This window comes from Pseudopodoces humilis, chromosome 24 (assembly GCF_049639895.1).
Source record: "Pseudopodoces humilis isolate 2021_Gansu_Grassland_sample_001 chromosome 24, ASM4963989v1, whole genome shotgun sequence".
Classification (NCBI taxonomy): domain Eukaryota; kingdom Metazoa; phylum Chordata; class Aves; order Passeriformes; family Paridae; genus Pseudopodoces; species Pseudopodoces humilis.
Genome location: NC_142223.1, coordinates 10,111 through 28,051, shown reverse-complemented (window position 1 = coordinate 28,051; position 17,941 = coordinate 10,111). Strand labels below are relative to the sequence as shown.

The window sequence follows — 17,941 nt, the reverse complement described above, 5'->3', positions numbered from 1 at the left end:
CCTACCCAAACTGCTCTGGGATTCTGTGACAAATTTCACTGCATCCAAATAAAACATACTTTACTTCTTCTGTGATTCCTCTTTTGCTCATTCTGGAATCCTGTTCCCCTTCCCTAGCCAAGCCATTCCAGCTGACTTATGCTGAAGTATAAATCTGATTCCTTTTCTGGGATCTCAGGTCAAAGCTGAGCTGAAGCAGGCCCGGGCCAAACTCTCAAACACCACAGAAACATATTCCTCCCTCTCAGCACAGTGGGAGAGGAGCCAGCAGAAGGTCAAGGAGCTGGAACTGGAGCTCTCCAAGTGCTCCCAGGCTGATAAGCTCCAGAGCAGCCTCCAGGAGAGGCTGGCCCAGGAGAAATCCAGAACAGGAGAAGCACAAAAGAAGGTGAGTATAAGCTGGGGTATGTTTGATAATTCTGTGCAGCTCTTGTGCAGAAAACAAGCAGGTTTGCTTCCCCAAATTCCTTTCTGCGATCCCTCGGCTTGCTATTGTAGGAAAAAGCCTGTAATTAGCAGGACCATAATCAAGGCAATAGAAGCCATGTCTGATAACCCAATATCTCTGAAATACTGATAGGGGGGCTGGCAGGCACAGGGAACCCTGTCTTGTTCTTGCTTAGGAGATTTCCTACTGTTTACTGGTTGGAAAATTTCAAAACCTTGTGTTTTCCATGGCACCGGTTCTGCTGTGCTTCTGCAGAAATAATTGGATTCTCTTTTAAAGTTTTCAGGATCAATTTGGGTCAAAAAGAGATTGGTGGGAATTCATGACATACTGTTTGGTCCAAAATCCGGTAGCCGTTCCAAAGGTTTTGCTTTTAATGGACTTAGAGTCAAAACAAGGAAATCTTTCCTTCCCATGCGTCAGACACTGGGGAATCGGAGGGATCTGATTCAGGGACTGGCCTGTATATTCAGAAAGTTTAATCTAAGTCCACTTTAATCTAAGGTCTCAAAACTCCAGCAAAAGCTGAAGGATTCCCAGCACCAGCTGCTGTTGGCAGAGGCCCGTGTTTCTGATAAGAAGCTTCTGGAGGAGGATCTGAAGGAAGCTCGGGAAAATGAAGCTCGAGTACAGCAGGAGCTTCACGAGGAGCAGCTGAAAAGGTCTCTGTGCTGTGTGGGGGCTTTGCCAGCCCTCCATCAGCTCCTGGCTGCCCTGGGAGGGTTCAGGGAGACCCAAACCACTGCTTTGACCTCCCGTCTTCCCTTTGGACCTGCCTTATCCCTGGATCTCCAGGGATTCCCCCTTCCTGAGATTTAAAAGATTATTGGAGGCTTCATCTGTCTTGGAAGGGCCGTGGCCTCTCATGTCAGTACAGTGATGCCAACAGCCTCCTTCCCTGGAGGATGATATACTGGAAATGATCCCAGTATATCATCCTCCCTTTCTGTATCACTGGGACATGGGGACAACTGGGATGTGCTGATTCCTCTGTCCCCTCCATGTCAGCCAGGGCAAGAGGAGAGCAGGGGGTGTTTTGGCTGACAGACAGACACCTTGCGGGCAGGTGGCACATCCCCCTCCAGCTCTCACTGTCACCTCATCGTGTTTCCAGGAGGCTCCTGGAGCAGCAGGTGGATGAGCTGCGGCAGCAGCTTTGGCATTCCAGGGAGACAGAGGCGTCACTCGCCAAGATGCATGTGGAGCTCCAGGCCAAGACCCTGCACGTCCTGGAGGATGAGAAGAAGCTGGATGCTGGTGAGGTGAGTGATGGTGAGGGGGTTCCTCATCGTACATCATGAACTGGAATGTGCTCCTTGGGAGCTGCTGCAATCAGGAACATCTGATCAGGGGCTGAGCCCTTGCAGATCTCACTGGTTTCAACAGGATCTGGAGGAAAAGCAGTGTCCCGTTGCCAGTTGGTTTCTTGGGATGTGGCTCTGAGGGCACAGGAAGGCTTGGTAGTTTCTTCCTTCCCTTTGTCTTGCAGAGATTGGAGTTTTTGCTTGGAAAATTTTAGCAGAGTCCTTTGTCTGGGAGGGTTCATTGCCTCTCTCTGCAAAAAAATCCCACTGCTTGTTAGGGGTAGGAGGGAGTGGTCTGGGGGCTGGCTGACTGGATACTGGCTGTAGTGGGAACCACTGGGATTGATGAGAGAGAAGCTTTGGAGACGAGGCAGAGGGGCCCCTCCATCTGGGGCCACACGCACACGGGTTAAAAATAGCCCTTTTCCAGCATGTGCAGTGCCAGAAGGAGAACCAGAAGCTCTCAGAGCAGCTGGCACTGCTGAAGGAGGAGAACAAAGCCCTGTATGAGGAAGGTGTCCGACTCCTGAACCAGAAGGATCTCTATGTCAGGTAATGTCCAAAAACCTGCTGTGTGGTGTGGACTTTCCTATCCAATGTTCAGGCTTTTAGCACTAAGTCCACTAGTCCTGTGTGCAGTGAGCTCCTCTCCCCCACCATGTCTGCTGTCGGGCAATTCCAGAGAGGTTTGAGTGGGAAGGAACATAAAAGCCGATTCTGTTCCAACCCCTGCCATGGGCAGGGACACCTTCCACTATCCCAGGTTGCTCCAAGCCCCATCCAACCTGGTCTTGGGCACTGCCAGGGATGGGGCAGCCACAGCTTCTCTGGGGCACCCTGTGCCAGGCCCTCACCACCCTCACAGGGAAGGATTTCTTCCCAATATTCCCAATATCTGACCCTGCTCTCTGGCAGTGGGAAACCATTCTCCCTTGTCCTGGCACTCCAGACCCTTGTCCAAAGTTCCTCTCCAGCTCTCCTGGAGCCCCTTTAGGCCCTGGAAGGGGCTCTGAGGTCTCCCTAGAGCCTTCTCTTCTCCAGGTGAGCACACCCAGCTCTCCCAGCCTTCCTGCTCTCCTTGGTGGGTGAAGGCAGCACAGGAGGATGGTCTGCGTGTTGGTTGAGGTCTGGTATCAGCAAAGACTCTCCATGAAGCTGTTCCTTTCTCCCCAGAGCCCTTTTGGTTAATTTGAAGCAGAGTAGCTTTTTCTTATCATGAATTTTGAGCAAACTTTGGCAAATACCCCTTACATGGTAGATATTTCTTTTCTTTTTTGTTATTATTTTCCCTTCTATCCCAAATGGATAAAAATAGACAAGAAGTGTGCCCAAATTGGCAAGAGAGGAAGAGTAAAAATCAGAGGTGTCAGGAGGGAAAAATACTTGTCCCCAGTGTCCTAACTCAAGCTCACACTGAAGTGGCTCTTTTTGCTCCTCTTGGCCTGTCCATTGCTGTTCAGAATTCTTAATTTTCCAACCAATGTTTGGATCTGGCATTTGGGGACATGGTTAGTGGGTGGCCTTGGAATGCTTGAAGGAATGGTTGGACTTGATGATCTTAGAGGGTTTTCCAAAATTTTCTTCCCATTCAATAGTCATTCCCTTAACCACATCCCCACCAACAAAACCAACTTATCCTTGCCTTGGAACTTCGGGTTTGGCGCGCTTATAATCCTGTTTGTTATGAAGAGCTGCGAGGGACAAGCGCAAGGATTCGTAAAGCTGGGAGTCACTTTTGGAAATGCTTTTGGTCCTTTTCTGTTATCAGTTTCCATTTAATTGACACTTAAAAATTAAAGTTTCCAACAAAAACACCCCCAAACTGATCAGTGAAAGCATCCAGACAGTCCATGTGCTCGTTCTGGGCAGGATGGAGGAGCTGGGGGATGGCTGAGAGTCTGAGTTTGAACTTTGAGGCGCCTGAATAAACCCAGAACATTCTTGCCTGGATGGTGACCCTGAGCAAAAGTGCCTTTCAGGGCTTGATGGTTGTCCCTGCTTTCCCAGGAAATACAATGAGATGCAGCTCCGGCACAAGGACAAGATGCGCAGGGCCAAGGAGACCTTCATCCACGAGGTGAAACAGAGGGACAGCAGGATCAAACAGCTGGAAAATGAGCTCAGTGAGTTGAAGCTCCAAGTGGAAAAGGTGAGAGGACACATACGGGGCTTCTCCTGCAAGGGGAAGGAAGCTGCAGGAGCATCGCTGCTTCCAAAAGTATGCCCTGGTGGCCAAGAAGACCAACAGCATCCTAGCCAGTATCGAGAACAGTGTGGCTGGCAGGAGCAGGGAGGTCATTCTTCCCCTCTACTTGGCACTGGCGAGGCTGCATCTTAAGTGCTATGTCCAGTTCTGGGCCCCTCAGTTTAGGAAGGACGTTGAGACTCTCAAACACGTCCAAAGGAGGGCAGCAAGGCTGGTGAAAGGCTTGGAACACGAGCTCTGTGAGGAACTTCTGAGGGAGCTGGGGTTGTTTAGCCTGGAGAAAAGACTCAGAAATGACCTTATAACTCTCTACAATTCCCTGCAAGGTGGTTGTAGTTAGGTCGAGGTTGGTCTCTTTCTCCAGGCAGCAACTGACAGAAGGAGAGGACACAGTCTTAAGCTGCACCAAGGGAAATGCAGGTTGGATATAAGGAAAAAGTTTTTTATTGAAAGAGTGGTAAAGTACTGGAATTGTCTGCCCAGGGAGGTGGCGGAGTCACCATCCCTGATGTGTTTAAAAAAACACTGGATGTGCCACTTGGTGCTATGGTTTTATGAGGTTTTAGGGCATGGGTTAGACTCAATGACCTTGAAGGTCTCTTCCAACCTAGTGATTCTGTGAAAATAATCGTGGATTCGGGGGATGGTGTGAATTGAAAGGGACATTAAAGCTCATCTTGTCCCACCACCTACCATGGGCAGGGACATCTTCCACTATCCCAGGTTGCACCATCCAACCTGGCCTTGAACACTGCCAGGGATTGGGCAGCCACAGCCAGGGACTCACCACTGTAACAGGGAACAGTTCTTCCCAGTATCCCATCTAACGCTGCCCCCTGGCAGTGGGAAGCCATTCCCCCTTGTCCTGTCACTCCAGGTCCTTGTCCAAAATCACTCCTTGCAGGAAGGGACCAGGGGCACCAACCTGTAGCAACAAAAAGCCAAAAAGAAATTCCTGGCTCAGGATTGCCCTGGGGGGAAGCCACATCCTCAAATCCCAGTCAGACACTGGCTGAGCTCCATATTCCTTTGCCTCAGCAATTCCTGCTGGAAAGTGACCCCAGAGCCTCTTCCTGGGTTATTTTACATTGACAGGGTATGAAATTGCAGAGTCGTTGAGGTTGAAGACCTTTAAGGTGAGGATCTTCATCAAGTTCAACCATCCACACACCACCACTAAACCGTGTCCCTAAGTGCCACATCCACACGGTTCTTGAGCACTTGCAGGGGTAGTGAGTCCAAGGTTTTAGGAGCTGGCACCCTCGATGGTAGTCCCTTGGAAAAGCCCTGAGGTTTGCAGAGGACAGAAAAGAATCAAGAGTAACTGGTGGTTGTTCTTTCTTTCTCCACCACCCTAAGGGAAAGGTGCTGATTTCCCAGATCACTGCTGAGAATGAGAAATTACTCCAGGAGAGGCGACGGCTCCTCCAAAAAATATCAGACCAGGAGGAGTCCCCTTGGAGCCTCTGGTCTGGGATTCCTTCCCTGCAGAGCAGGTAGGCCCCTGCTGATGTCCATCCACTGGGATTCTCCCTTTTCCTGGTTTTGTGCCTCTTTCTCTTAAGAATTCCAGAGGAAAGTCTGGACTGCGCCCCAAGCCATTGATGCAGTAGCTTTTATGGCTGTAATTAGCATTGTAATCACTCTGTTTTCCCATCCAAGACCTCTCCATTGAGCCGGAGGCTGTGGAGAGCAACAGCTCTGAGGTTGGAAAAGAAAATTCCTGTTTGAAAATGGAGCATGGCTGGAAGGAAAATAACTTGTGCTTTGTGCCATGCCCAGAGGAAAGATCCTGGAGGAGACGAATGCCCGGCTGCAGGACAAGCTCCAGCTCTCCAGCCATGTGGCCACATCCCAGTGCCTTGCCAGGAGCAGCCCCACCCCCAGAACAGAGGTGAGACTCTGGGAGGGCTGGGATCAGCAGGAATCATAGAACGTGATGCCTGAGGGTCTGAGGAAGAGCTGGATCCATCCTTTGGGATGGAAAGGCCTTCCATATGGTAGGTGGCAACTACTGTGCTGTGAGCTGTGGGGAGGAGAGGCTTTGTGAGAAGCTGAGGGTTCCATACACTCAGCCCCTGCTCATCTCTGAGCTGCTGCCCATGGGATCCCCTTCCACAGGAATGGGAATCTCACTTGGCACATTTAGAGCTGTTCAGAGGCTTCATTTGTAAAGTTGGCTCTAGGAAAGGAGAACCAACCCTTCGTGTGAGATTGGGAATATTCCCCCTGCCAGGGGGGAATATTCCTCCCTCAGGCCAAGCTGAGCAATAATTCCTGAGTTGAGTGAAAGTACTGACCATGTTAATGAGGAACTTTGGCAGGAAAAATTGAGAAAATCCAGGAAATCAAAGAGTTTTCAAATCAACCAGGTGGATTTAGGAGTTCATTGGGAGTTGTAATTTGGAAAGAACCCAGGTAGGTTGGAAATGAGCTGTTGAGGGGGAAAGGGCTGTTGGGGGCCCACCTGGCCTTGGTGGGGCTTGGTTTGGACTTGTAGCATAAATTTACACCCAAAGGACAACTAAATCCCTGATTAGCACCTCTGTGGGGCTGCAGTTGGTGGAGAGGACTCTCAGTGAAGCTAGGGGAGAGCTTGGAAGACCAGGAATTGTTGGAATTCAGGGTCTGACCTGTACCTCCTCCTTTCAAAGTCTCTGTTCCTCCTTCCAGGATTTGAAGATTGTTCCTGGCTCTGAATGCCAGCCACAGAGTAAGGTGTTGCCACCTCCTCGTGCCAGGTACCGTGGTGGGGAGGGGGAGTCAGGGAGGAGCCGCTTGAGCATTTTGGCTGCTCCACCTTGTGCTTTCACTTCCCAGAGGCCTTTTTTGTTAGTTTTTGGTCAAATTTTAGGGAAAATGGTATTAAAATGGCATTAAAATGGTATTAAAATCAGTCAGCTGATGGGATGGAGAAGTCAACTTTTTGGAATATTTTCGGGAACACGATGGGATTTAGGAATCTTGGTGCTCAGTGGCTTTGGAGGAGTCTTTATACAAGAGGTAGTGAGACTTGGAGTCCTAGTACGGCCAGAGCTGTGTCCCACATCACTCTGGGATGTGTTCCTTCATTCCAATCCGTGCCAAGCCAGATGAGGGGAAGGCAGCTCTGGAGATGCAGCTCAGGGGGTTTGGTCATAGCCGCAGGCACTGTTGGGGTGAAGGATGGTCTGTGCAGGTTCTGGGCTGGCTGAGGGTGTCCCTTCCTTGGATGGATGAGGAGCCTTGATCCAAGAGAAAAGCATCGTCCTGTGCTGCTCAGAGGTGTTGGGTAAGGGTCACCCAGACTCCACAGAGTGACAGAAAATGGAAATCTGTTTCCAGCTTCCCACCCCGAGGTCTCCCAGAGCCCCTCGGTGCCCTGAAGTCCCCACAGAACATGAAGCCTGAACATGAAGGAGAGGCCGAGAGCCAGGATTCTTCCTTCTGCCTGTCCCCCTCACAGCCTTCGGATATCGGATACCTGAATGTGGCCTCTCCTGGTGATACCACGGTCCCCATGACCTCACCGCTGCAGGACGAGAGTCGGAGCCTTGGCTCCGAGAACAACTGAGCTGGGAATGTTGGTGCAGCCTTACCTGAACTGCAGGATTTGGGCTCCTGGGGCCGTGGGACCATGAGCTTGCAAATAGAATTGCCAAGTGGACTGACCCCACAATTTCTGGGATATATTCCAACTAAACGATTCCAGAGATTTTTATTTTTTGTTTTACTTGCTCGCCTGTAAACGTGTGTGTGATCCCAGATCCACTGGAGGCTGGAATTTGTAGATAAACTCAGTACAGTGGTAGAGGGGTGGGGTGAAGAGCGTCTTCCTTCAACCCTAATTGTCTGTCCAGTCCAAATCTATAAATTTCATAGATAAAACTTGGAGAAGTTCCCCTTTTACCCTGTGCCCACAATCCATGCCCACACACTGTCATTCCCCTTTTTCCATGCTCTCAGCATTCCCTTTGCTTTGTGCAGAGGTGAATGGGATATCTGAGCACTGGGGAGAGGATAACTAGTCATTCCCTGACAGCCTTGGAACAGTCCCAACCTGAGTCAGAGCCTGAGTGGAGCAGCACCATTGTTGCTGGAGTTTTGCAAACAATTTCCAAAAGTTTTGGCTAACTTGGATTCTGGTCAGGACAGAAATTTACTGATGACTGAAGCCAGTCATCTCCTGATCCTGCAAACACCAGTGCCATGGAGGTCTCCTGTGCTGCAGCTCTGTGCCTGTGTAGGAACGAGGCCCACAGTCTGAGATAAGGGATTTCCATTGGATACGTGGTGATGGGAGTACCTGGGTGTGATCACCTGCTGAGGGAGTGGTGGGTTACCAGGCAGAGGCCAGATAATCCCTACCCTTGGAATCTGGCAGGTGGAAGAGGGAGGGCTGCTCAGGTGTCACATTGTGTTCTGCCCTTGCCAAGATCCAGAGCCTTTGTCATCTCTCTCGTTACGACTCTTGATGTCACTCATTTCCAGATAAATTGGATGGTCCTCCCTCCTCCCCAAAGCATGGAGACCCCTTAGCAAAGATTTGTGCCTCCAGATGCATCAGAGAATTCCTGGGAGCGTTCGTCTTGTGCAGCTTTTATGGGTCCAGTGCATTTATCACTTTTAGTCTAACAAGAGTCTGTAACCTGCTGCTCCAATAAACTGCACTGTTGGTGAATTTGTGTTTGTCATGTGATCCTACTGGATGTTACCAGACCTGCCTATCAGGAATTCAGCCCTGCTGTCCCCAGGCCCTCTGATCCCTCAGGACCAGCTGGGACACCGGGTTTGTTTTCTGCCAAATTTCTAACTTGTAACACAGCAGTTCCCAGTATCCGTGTAAATAATTCTAAATCAATTTCCATCCAATTTTCCTGTGTGCTTCAGCACCAGCTGTGGGAGACCCATCAGAATAGGCAGTGGCTGGGTGGGGGCAGCCCCTTGAAATGACGAGTGCAGCCTCCTTCCCCTGTAGAGTGATGCCTGGGGCCAGGGGGATGTCTGTGTGGGGCTCTGCAGCCCCTTGGTGACACATGTGAGGTCACAATGGGACGTTCTGCCTCCATGGAACCATAACACCCACTTCTCTGAGAGCCAGAGACCAGCCCAGCTGTGGTGCCCCACCATCCCACCAGGCCAGGAGACGAAGAAATCAGGCACGAGGAGCTGCAGCCATGACAGAGCTTTTCCCTGGCTTCCTCCTCGCACTGTCTCCGGATCTTGTGTACTTCCAGAAGGATGGTAAAGCCTTGAGATCCCCAAGGTCCTGGCATCCTCCTGCCCCTGGGGGTGGGAATGTGTTGGTGGCTTTGCCCAGGGAAAGGGTCCCTTTGGAGAAGGGGATCTGACATTAGGAAGGTGAGGAGGGGATGATAAACTTTGTAACTTCAGCATGGCCCTTTCTCTTCTTCTGACAGAAATCATTAAAGTTTGGGACTGTGTGTCTGAGTGCTATCGCCAAGACCTGATGCTGAAGAAGGTGGGGCTGGTTTCCTCATGGTCTTCCCTCAGACCATGGGGGCTTCCTGATCCTTCCCCATCCTGCCTGGCCCTCACCTAACCTAGAGGGCAGAAACACCCCAGGCAGATTCTGCATTTTAGCCAGAGACCCATTGTGAGTGCAGGCAAGAAGTCAAGCGCTGCTTGAGTAGAAGAACATCGGATTTCCTCTTTGGAGTCTTCCCCAGGATGGATGGAAAGGAGGGAGGCCCAGGCAGTGCTCCTGCACTCCTTGGGCCTTCCCAGGCTCCGGGAGTTTCTCCCATATATCTTTCACTCCAGATGGTTCCTCACTCCCTCCTCTCCAGGATCTGCAGGATTTGGCACTTCTCCAAAGCTTTCCTTGGGGGCTCCATCTCAGGCCTTGGAGCTGCAGGGATGGAAAGGCCACAGATCACCCTTAGCCTTCCCTTCTGTTTGCCCTCTGATTGCCTGCTTTTGCTTCCAGAGAGTTGGACTGATGGGCCTGGGTACCATCCACGTTATGAAAAGGCCTATCTGGCATGGAGAAGGGGAAGGTTTCATGGCCGACAGTCCAGAGTTCAATCTGAGCAAGCCCTTTTTGGTGGGGAAGAAGCTCCTCCATGGGAAAAGCCCCGTGCCTGGTAAGATGAGCCCTTCAGCCCTGAGCTCCCCCTGGACAGGGATGGGTCCCTCCAGCAACCCCTCCAGGGCTCTCTGGGTGCCCTCAGTGTGCTGGCTGCTGCTGGAGAGCTCTTGGAGGTATTTCTGAGACTCTCCTGGCACTGAAGAGGCTGATGATCCCCACCACTTTGGGAAGATTCCTGCTGGCTCCCACAGCCACCTGAGAGGTTCTGCGAAGCTGGAACACGGTGGTTGAGCTGGCAGTGCAGGGACAGGGGCTCATGGCACAAAAGCACGACATTTGCTGCTGGGTGAAGAGTCACTGTGGTGGGAGGGGGTTAGTGGGCCCCCAAGGGCGTAGTGAGTGACTTTGTGTTGCATGTTTTTTCAACAGGGCTCTCCAAAGCAGACGAGTTAATCTGTGCTGAGGTCGCCTTGCGCCTGCACAAACCCAAGGCCACCATCGTGACGTGCATCAAGGCCACGCTAAAGATCTGTGAGTGGGCCTTGTCCAGTGGCCAGAACTTCGACTTTGTGTTCAAGGACATTGGCATCCTGGTCTGCCGGGGAAACCACGTGGTCATGAGGTTCTTTGAAGACTTGATCCGGGAGGTGGCTCAGTCACAGTGCCTGGCAGAAGGTTTGCTCCAGGTGAATCTGGCATGTAATTCACATGCCCTCAATCTCTTGGGGACGCAGCCGTGGCCTTGGGAAGCTTTCCATGATTCTGGTAACTGAGCCTGCCCTCCTGTTCCCAGGAGGGAATTAGCCCTGGGCTTTGGCTCCTGTGGAGAGGCTGCTGGCGTGGCCGTGTTGTCCTAGAGTGCCGAGGTGGTGGAGATGCTCATGGATTTGGGACGATGTAGTGGCACAGGGTGGTGGAGAGAGAGCTGGGGGTGGGGGTTGAGGAGGGGCAGCTGGGGCTGGGAGTGGAAGAGGGGTTTCGTGTGTTGTGAACAGCAGGTAAATTCCCTGTGGGTCCTGCCATGTCTCTGTCCCTGTTGCAGTCACCAAATCTGAAGCCATTATTCATAGGCCACATGGAAAAGGACATTTCCCAGATCCCTCCTGGAGGTGTTTTTGTGCTGCCACAGTGAGTGCAATTGTTTCTGTACATGGTGGGGTGATAACCAGCAGCAGCTTTTGGTCCTGGCTTCTCCTGTGTGGGAGGAATCCTTGGATGGGTTTAGTTTTGGAAGTGGAATTGAATTTGTGCAAGGTCCATGGACATTCTGGCTCCTTTGGGGAGTGTCTTCAAGTGGATTCCCTGGGAAGAGGGCTTGCTTTACCTTCCCACCTCTGTGGGAATGACCCCGGAGACACAGTTGGGGGCCATGGGGCAGACAGCTTCACCAGCTTCTTCTTTTTCCCTTTGAGAAGGACTGAGAACAAACAGACCCCAGAACCTGGGATGTTCTCAGTCACCACAGCTTTGTTTTCCCTGGAAAGCATCTCTGGCAAGTGGGATCCCAGACCTGGCTGAGAGGAGCCCTATGGACGGAGACTCTCGTGTCCATGCTCCAGTGTTAATGTTTCCTTTGGAAAACTGGATGCCTGGGAACAGGTTCTTCCTAGAGGCTGCCATGGACTCTGCTGCCCTTATTCAAACTGGTGTCACCACCTTCTTTGCAGCTTTGTGCAGGCAGATGGGAAGTCCCAGTCACATCCTATAAGTGCTTCCCTACAAGGCCCTGGAACCACAAGCAAAACCAGCACCAAGCGCCAAACAACTCCGGGTATGTTTCCTTCTAGGAACTGACATCTTTCATGCCAAAGGGAATTCTGTCTCCTGCCAGAAAAGTGTCCCATCAGGTCCCTCTTCTTCTGAATGGGGACCCAAGGAAGCAGTGAGACGGGACTATGGAGCAGCACAACCCTCAGGGAAGGGGACTAGGCTGGGACAGGAAGTCTGGGAGATCCCTCATGTCCAAAGTGTTCTGGAGATGCAGTTGAGAGGAGCTTCCTCTTTTTTTTCATCAGGGAACCTTCCCAGCCAACGCCTCTCTCTTCATCCGCGTCTTTCTCCAAGTCAGATTTATGATGTGAAAGCAATGGGAAGAGAAAAGAAAAAGAGTGATGGTGGAGTGCAGAGAGGGAGGTGAGAGTCTGGAAGAGCTGCCGTTAGGCAATTCTGTACTCCTGGACAGGTGTGAGGAGCTGTCACCTTTGGCCATGCTGCCTGTACTTACGGAGAGCAGATCTGGGCACATGCCCAAGGCCTCGGCCCTTCCTGTGGCATGGGAAGTGGACAGCAGCGTTTTGAAGAGGCCTGGAAAACACATTGGAGAAGATGCTCTCACTGTTCTCAGACAAAACACTTGTGTGGTGTTTCTGCAGTTTGCTGCTTCCAATTGAGAACTCTGTGAAGAAGGGCAGAGCCACCAAGGGGATGGAAGCACCCAAAGCTGGGCTGGCAGCTCCCACCAGGCAGCAAAAACATGTCCAGGTGATATGGATGTAGGATCATGTCCTGCATCACTGCAGGGAGGCTGTTGGAAGATTCCCTTTGAATGTGTCCGTTCCAGGATGTCTTTTGGGTTCCATCCAGTCCTGGGAACGACTTCATCACCTCTATGGTGTCCAGACTTCATCATGAAGCAGACGGACAAGCCAAGATCTCTGGGGAAGAGAGGAGGGATTCAAACTGTCCCTTGGATCATGGGCTGCAAGATGGGACCCTTACTGTTGCCAGAATGTCTGAGCTGCCTTCCCTTTGCTTCATATAACAGCTTCCACCCCTGGCAGAGCAGAAGCGTCTGGGGAAGGCTGCTGCCTTCTGTCCTGGAGGATTTGAAAGGCTCAGGAAGGAGAGAGCGGCTGCTGTGGCAGGAGTGACTGCTGCTTTGTCCCCAGAGAGAAAGGAGGGGAAGACACCATCCCCTTGTGGAGGACGACCACAGCCAAGGTAAGAGTGTGGCAGCACCTGTCAGGGCCGGGGGGTTGAGCAGGTGGGAGGGACCCCTTTGGGATCATGGAAGTGGAGCTCTGAGGCCTGGGCTGGATATGGTACCTTGGACATCCCCTGACATGGGCATGCCCTGGAGTAGCCCCTGATTCTGGTGTCCCATGTGCCCATGCTGAAGGCAGTGGTGGGGCCAAAGGGAATGTGGAGACAAGAGCAGCAGGAGCTGGGCCAGGCAGGATTCCAGCCAGGGAGTGAGAGGGGAATCCGTCCTTGCCTTGCAGGACTCCACGAGCAAAACAGGTCCTCCTAAATCGGCAGCCGTACAAAGTTGCCCGGGAACAGTGCATGAAGGCCTTGCAGATCAACAAGTTACGGGAATGGTCCGGTGACGATTCCCTCGGTAAGTATTTCCTAGCACTGGATGCATTTTCCTGTGGCATCACATTCCTCCCCTGCCTGGCAGCAGCCCCTGTCTGTTCTGTTGTGGGCGTGGGGGGTCCTGGAGCTGTCCCTGAACCAGACATGCCTTCCAGTGCCAGGTGGCAGCCTCAGGCAGGACGGGGCAGGTAGGGACATGAGTGGGCTCCTCTGCTGTCTGGTCTGGCCTCTCTCAAGTCTTAGGCTGGTGGGGCTGGGTCTGCAGGGCAGGGGTGTCTGGGAGATTACAGAACCTCCAGGAGCAGACCTGGTGAGCAGAAGGTCTCCACCCTCCTCCTTGTAACTCCCGAATCCTGAACAGCTCCTGATCTACCTGAGCTTGGTGAAGCAGCTGGAGGTCAATGAAGAGAGAACAGCAGAACTCCATGGACATGGGGGCAGCCACACAACACCATGGAAAAAGGAATAAAGACCTAGAAATCTCTCACTTTGGTGCACGAATTGCTGCTCCACAAGAGGGATTGAGCCCCCGGTCGGGGCAACAGTGTTTGGTGATCTAAATGGGACTGGTAGACATGGACAACTCCAGCCACAGAATGCCAGGAATGGTGAGGTTGGAAGGGACCCCAAGTGGCTCATCTGGTCCTACCTTCCCACTCTAGCAGGGCCATCCTAGAGCACATGGTACAGGATTGTATCTGGATGGGTCTGAAATATCCCTGGTGAGGGAGACTCCACCCCCTCTCTGAACCACCTGTTCCGGGCTCAATTCACTGCACAGCAAAGTTCTGTCTCCTGTTCAGAAAGCTGTAACTTTCTGGGCATCAGTTCCTATTCCCCTTGTCCTACCGCTGGGCCTCCTGGAGCAGAGCTTGGTCCCTGCTCTGAGGCCTCCTTGCAGACAGGGACAGACAGGGATGAGGGCCCCTCTCAGCTGTGTCTCCTCTCGAGGCTGAACAGCCCCAGCTCCCTCAGCCTTTGATTGGCAGAGAGATGCTCCAGGCCCTTCCTCATCTCTGCAGCCTCCACCAGCCCCACTCCAGGAGCTCCGTGTCCCTCCTCTCCTGAGGAGTCCAGAACTGGACATAGCACTCCATATGTGCCTCCCAGGGCTGACCAGAGTGGCAGGAGCACTCCCTGACCTGCTGGCAATGCTCTTCCTGATACCTTCTGGATCCCATTAGCCTCCTTGTCCCCCCAGGACACTCTGCTGGCTCAGGGATGGCTCACTGTCTCGTGGACCCCCAGTTCCTTCTCTGCAGAGCTGCTCCAGCAGGTCACCCTCTGCCTGTGCTGGTGCCTGGGGTTGTTCCTCCACTGATGCAGTTCCTGCATTTCCCTTGTTGAACTTTAGAAGGTTCTTCCCTGCCCATCTCACCAACCTGTTCGGGTCCCTCTGAGGGCTGCACAGCCCTCAGGGCTGTTGAGGTTGGGCCTAAGGAGGGACAAACAGGGCCAGTTCATCAGTCCAAGGTGTTCACTCAATAAAAGGTGATTTTGGCAGGAGGGTATCATGACAAATGGCTCACAGCCACTGACTCCAGAATCGCACCAACTCCAAAGATGGACAAGACTGAGCCTGTGGACTAATTAGTGTGAGAAGAGACAATCATTTAACCAATAGAAGATAGAATATTAATTAGAGAACTCTGTAGCATGCAGCCAATGAATATTGAGGCCTTTGTTCGCTAAAATGTATAAATAATGCAAAACTTCGCTGAACGGGGAGCCAACACCCGTGGGAACAAACCAGGTCCTGCTGCGCACAACCTGAATGAAGCTATAGAGGTCTCTCACTTCAGCGTGGGAACTGGCTCTGCACAGCAGGGAACGAGCCTGGGACTGGGACAACCAGACCCACCTTCCAGCCCCAGGACAGCCACAGGCAGGAGGGGCAGGTGGGGACATGGGTGGTTCCTCTGGCCCTGGTTTCTCCCAGGTCTTGGGCTGGTGGGGCTGGGTCTGCAGGACACGGGTGTCTCAGAGACCACAGAACCTCCAGGAGCAGACCTGGTGAGAAGAAGGTCTCTACCCTCCTCCCTATACCTCCAACTGAATAATTCCTAGTCCCTCCTGAGCTTGGTGAAGCAGTTGCAGACCTTCACAACCCCAGAGAGAAGTGGAATTGGGATGTGAATATGGCGTGGGGTAGTGGCCCTGAATGGACCTGCACCGTGACATTGAGGGGCAAAGAGGCACGGCATAGCCACAACATCCCTCCTCTAAAATTGTAATAATTCAAATGTCATGGATGGATTGCCTGGGTAATTAGGAGTTGGTTGGATGGCCACAAACAGGGTAGTGGTGAAGGGCTCAGATGGAGCTCAGAGACAAAGGGGTGTCCCTGGGAGTCCATACTGGGACGAGTGCTTTTTAATGTCTCCATCAATGACACAGACAGTGGGGTCGAGGGCACCCTCAGCATGCTGGCAGATGACCCTGAGCTGAGCAGCACAGGTGACACACCTGGGAGACAAGATGTAATTCAGGGGGACCTGGAAAAGTTCCAGAAGTGGGCCCATGGGACCCTCAGGAAGATCAAGGCAGCCAAATACGAGGTCCTGAAACGTGGGTTGTGGCAACTTCATTATCAGTCCAGAAGTAAGCTTGTCCCTCTCTTGTCCTTCTTCTACCCCAAGTCTTGCTATCAAGCCCTTCATTCCCAGCCTGGATTGAGGCTGGGGGTTTTCCTTACTCATGTGCAGGCCCTCATGAGATTCTCATGGATCCACTTCACAAGTGTGGCCGGTTCCTCCAGGATGGCCCCATCCTTTGGGTGAATCACTAATCCTGCTTGGCTTCCAGTCACCTGCCAACAGGCTAAGGTTGTGCTCCACCTCACTGTGTCCTTGATAAGGTATCAAAGAGCACTGGTCCAAGGTAGTGCCCTGAGGTACACCACACCTCATTGGACATTGAACCAAGAGACACAGAGTTGCAGCCAATGGTTCTGTGCTCTTGTGACACCTCTCCAAAATTGCCTGTCCATCTCTTTGTGGTCTCTCCAAGGTTGGACTCGATGATCTTGTTGTTTATTTTCAATCTTAACAATTCTCTGGTTCCCCCAATGCCTCTTTAATCTGTTGTTTAGTTTCCTCCAAGCTGTACTCAGGGCTTAATGGGTTGAGGATAAACCAGGTTTTGGAGAAGAAAACATTCGTAAAAATTTCCAAGGGAAATGTTCTCAGAAGAGATTTTTGCTCTGCCCTTTGCTGTTCCACCCTTGGCCCACATTAAAGTAATTAAGGACTGAGGCCTGAGATGCTGTGGGGTTGCAAATGCTGTTGGCTGCTGGCCAGGGCAGAAAGCAGAGAAGTCGTTACAGGAGAGGAAACAGGCTTGTTTTGTTTGAATAAAGATCCTTCCAGGGGTTCAAATTTTGTGGATGAGTCTGGGGGGAGGAGAGAAGCAAAGTCTTTTCAGCTCAACCTCTGCATTGTCAGCTCAGCTTCAACTCTATAGTAATTTTTTGGATTATACTGAATCAGAAAAGTACGATTCCTTCCCTCCAAGCCCCTGACTGGGGACTTGGCAGCTTTGGATTCTGGAATTTTGCTCCAAGCAGAAAGATGATTTTCACTGTAACTAGAACAATAATTTGGGTTACAGCAAAAATTGGAGCCTTTGGAGTATAAAACACTGCTGAGATTTGAGGAAGGTGCTCAGCTGGGTGACTGTTGCCCTCTCCTACTCTGCTGGGATCAGGAACTTTGTTCTCCTGGTGTCTGTGTTAATCCAGACCCACAAAATTCCAGAAATTATTTACAGATTTGAGGACCCGAGCTTGATGTGAGAACTGGCCTGAAGTACATTGGTCCTTCTCCATCCACATGACTTTCCTGAGTTTCCATATAAGCATTGAAGTCATGGAGAAATGGATTTGATTCCTAGCAGCCTTTGCCCTTAATGACGCCCCCCGTGCCTTTTAACACATACATTTTAATTAGGGACTGCAAAGAGCAGAGATGACGTTTTATAGTTGGGCATGTGTAGGCGCAGCCTTGGGCTCTCTGCCTTGGTATTAATCTCTCTCCAAATCCCTGACAGGAGTGGGGTCACAAGGGACAGGACCAGGGAATATGGCTTCAAGTTGTGCCAGGAAAGCTTTAGGTTGGATATTGGGAAAATCTCTTTGTGGAAAGAGTGGTCAGACACTGAAAGGGGCTGCCTAGGCCAGTGGTGGAGTCACCATCCCTGGAAATGTTCAAAAAATGTGTGGATGTGGCATATGGGGGGGACAAGGTTAATGGTGATCAACCTAACACCAGGTCTTGGGTTGATGGTTGGACTCAATGATCTTAGGGCTTCTCCAACTTTAACAATTCCATGATTCTGTGATTATTACACTCTTAGTTCCTGGAACTCGCAGAACAGGTCACTGGCTGGGTCGATTTTTTTTTCTATCTTCTTCCAAACTTCTTTTTTTACTCCCAGCTCTGCAGAAAGTGGCCAGAATTATGGGGACTTTCAGGTGCTGCTGGAGCTCAGTGTCCACCGTTTATTTATTGCAGCTTGGAATGTTTTGCCCACCTGTGTCACGGACAGCATCTCAAAGTGGGAGCAACTCATAAATCCCAGGATCTGCCTGGGTGTGACTGATGAGCTGTGCTACTGAGTAGATATCTGAGAGTCCC

At 51.6% G+C, this 17,941-nt stretch overlaps 2 protein-coding genes across 8 annotated transcripts in view; both read left to right on the top strand.

Annotated features, from left to right (window-relative positions):
• CCDC30 (coiled-coil domain containing 30) overlaps positions 1-8,587 on the top strand; it is a 36,297-nt gene extending 27,710 nt beyond the window's left edge. For all 7 annotated transcript variants that reach the window (XM_088066584.1, XM_088066581.1, XM_088066580.1 and 4 more), the window contains 9 exons: positions 179-388; positions 953-1,110; positions 1,563-1,710; positions 2,183-2,304; positions 3,760-3,901; positions 5,318-5,454; positions 5,741-5,852; positions 6,632-6,699; positions 7,283-8,587. In XM_088066584.1, the coding sequence (XP_087922710.1) occupies positions 179-388; positions 953-1,110; positions 1,563-1,710; positions 2,183-2,304; positions 3,760-3,901; positions 5,318-5,454; positions 5,741-5,852; positions 6,632-6,699; positions 7,283-7,511 (1,326 nt within the window). In that variant the 3' untranslated portion in view covers positions 7,512-8,587. The remainder of the gene's footprint in view (positions 1-178; positions 389-952; positions 1,111-1,562; positions 1,711-2,182; positions 2,305-3,759; positions 3,902-5,317; positions 5,455-5,740; positions 5,853-6,631; positions 6,700-7,282) is intronic.
• A 58-nt stretch (positions 8,588-8,645) lies between these two features.
• LOC148182601 (uncharacterized) lies at positions 8,646-17,922 on the top strand. Its single transcript, XM_088066521.1, has 12 exons — positions 8,646-8,726; positions 9,076-9,181; positions 9,358-9,419; positions 9,888-10,044; positions 10,419-10,675; positions 11,032-11,117; positions 11,657-11,760; positions 12,005-12,122; positions 12,362-12,470; positions 12,754-12,929; positions 13,211-13,329; positions 17,819-17,922. Exons 1-12 carry the CDS (start codon positions 8,646-8,648, stop codon positions 17,920-17,922), a joined length of 1,479 nt encoding a protein of 492 aa, XP_087922647.1.
• Positions 17,923-17,941: the final 19 nt, after the last annotated feature.

Excerpts from the sequence above, each read along its gene's own strand:
- LOC148182601 (XM_088066521.1), top strand. The coding sequence starts at position 8,646 with ATGTTACCAGACCTGCCTATCAGGAATTCAGCCCTGCTGTCCCCAGGC. Across the intron at positions 10,676-11,031 it reads TGGCAGAAGGTTTGCTCCAG|TCACCAAATCTGAAGCCATT; the intron begins GTGAATCTGGCA and ends TCCCTGTTGCAG. Across the intron at positions 12,471-12,753 it reads GGCAGCAAAAACATGTCCAG|CTTCCACCCCTGGCAGAGCA; the intron begins GTGATATGGATG and ends TTCATATAACAG.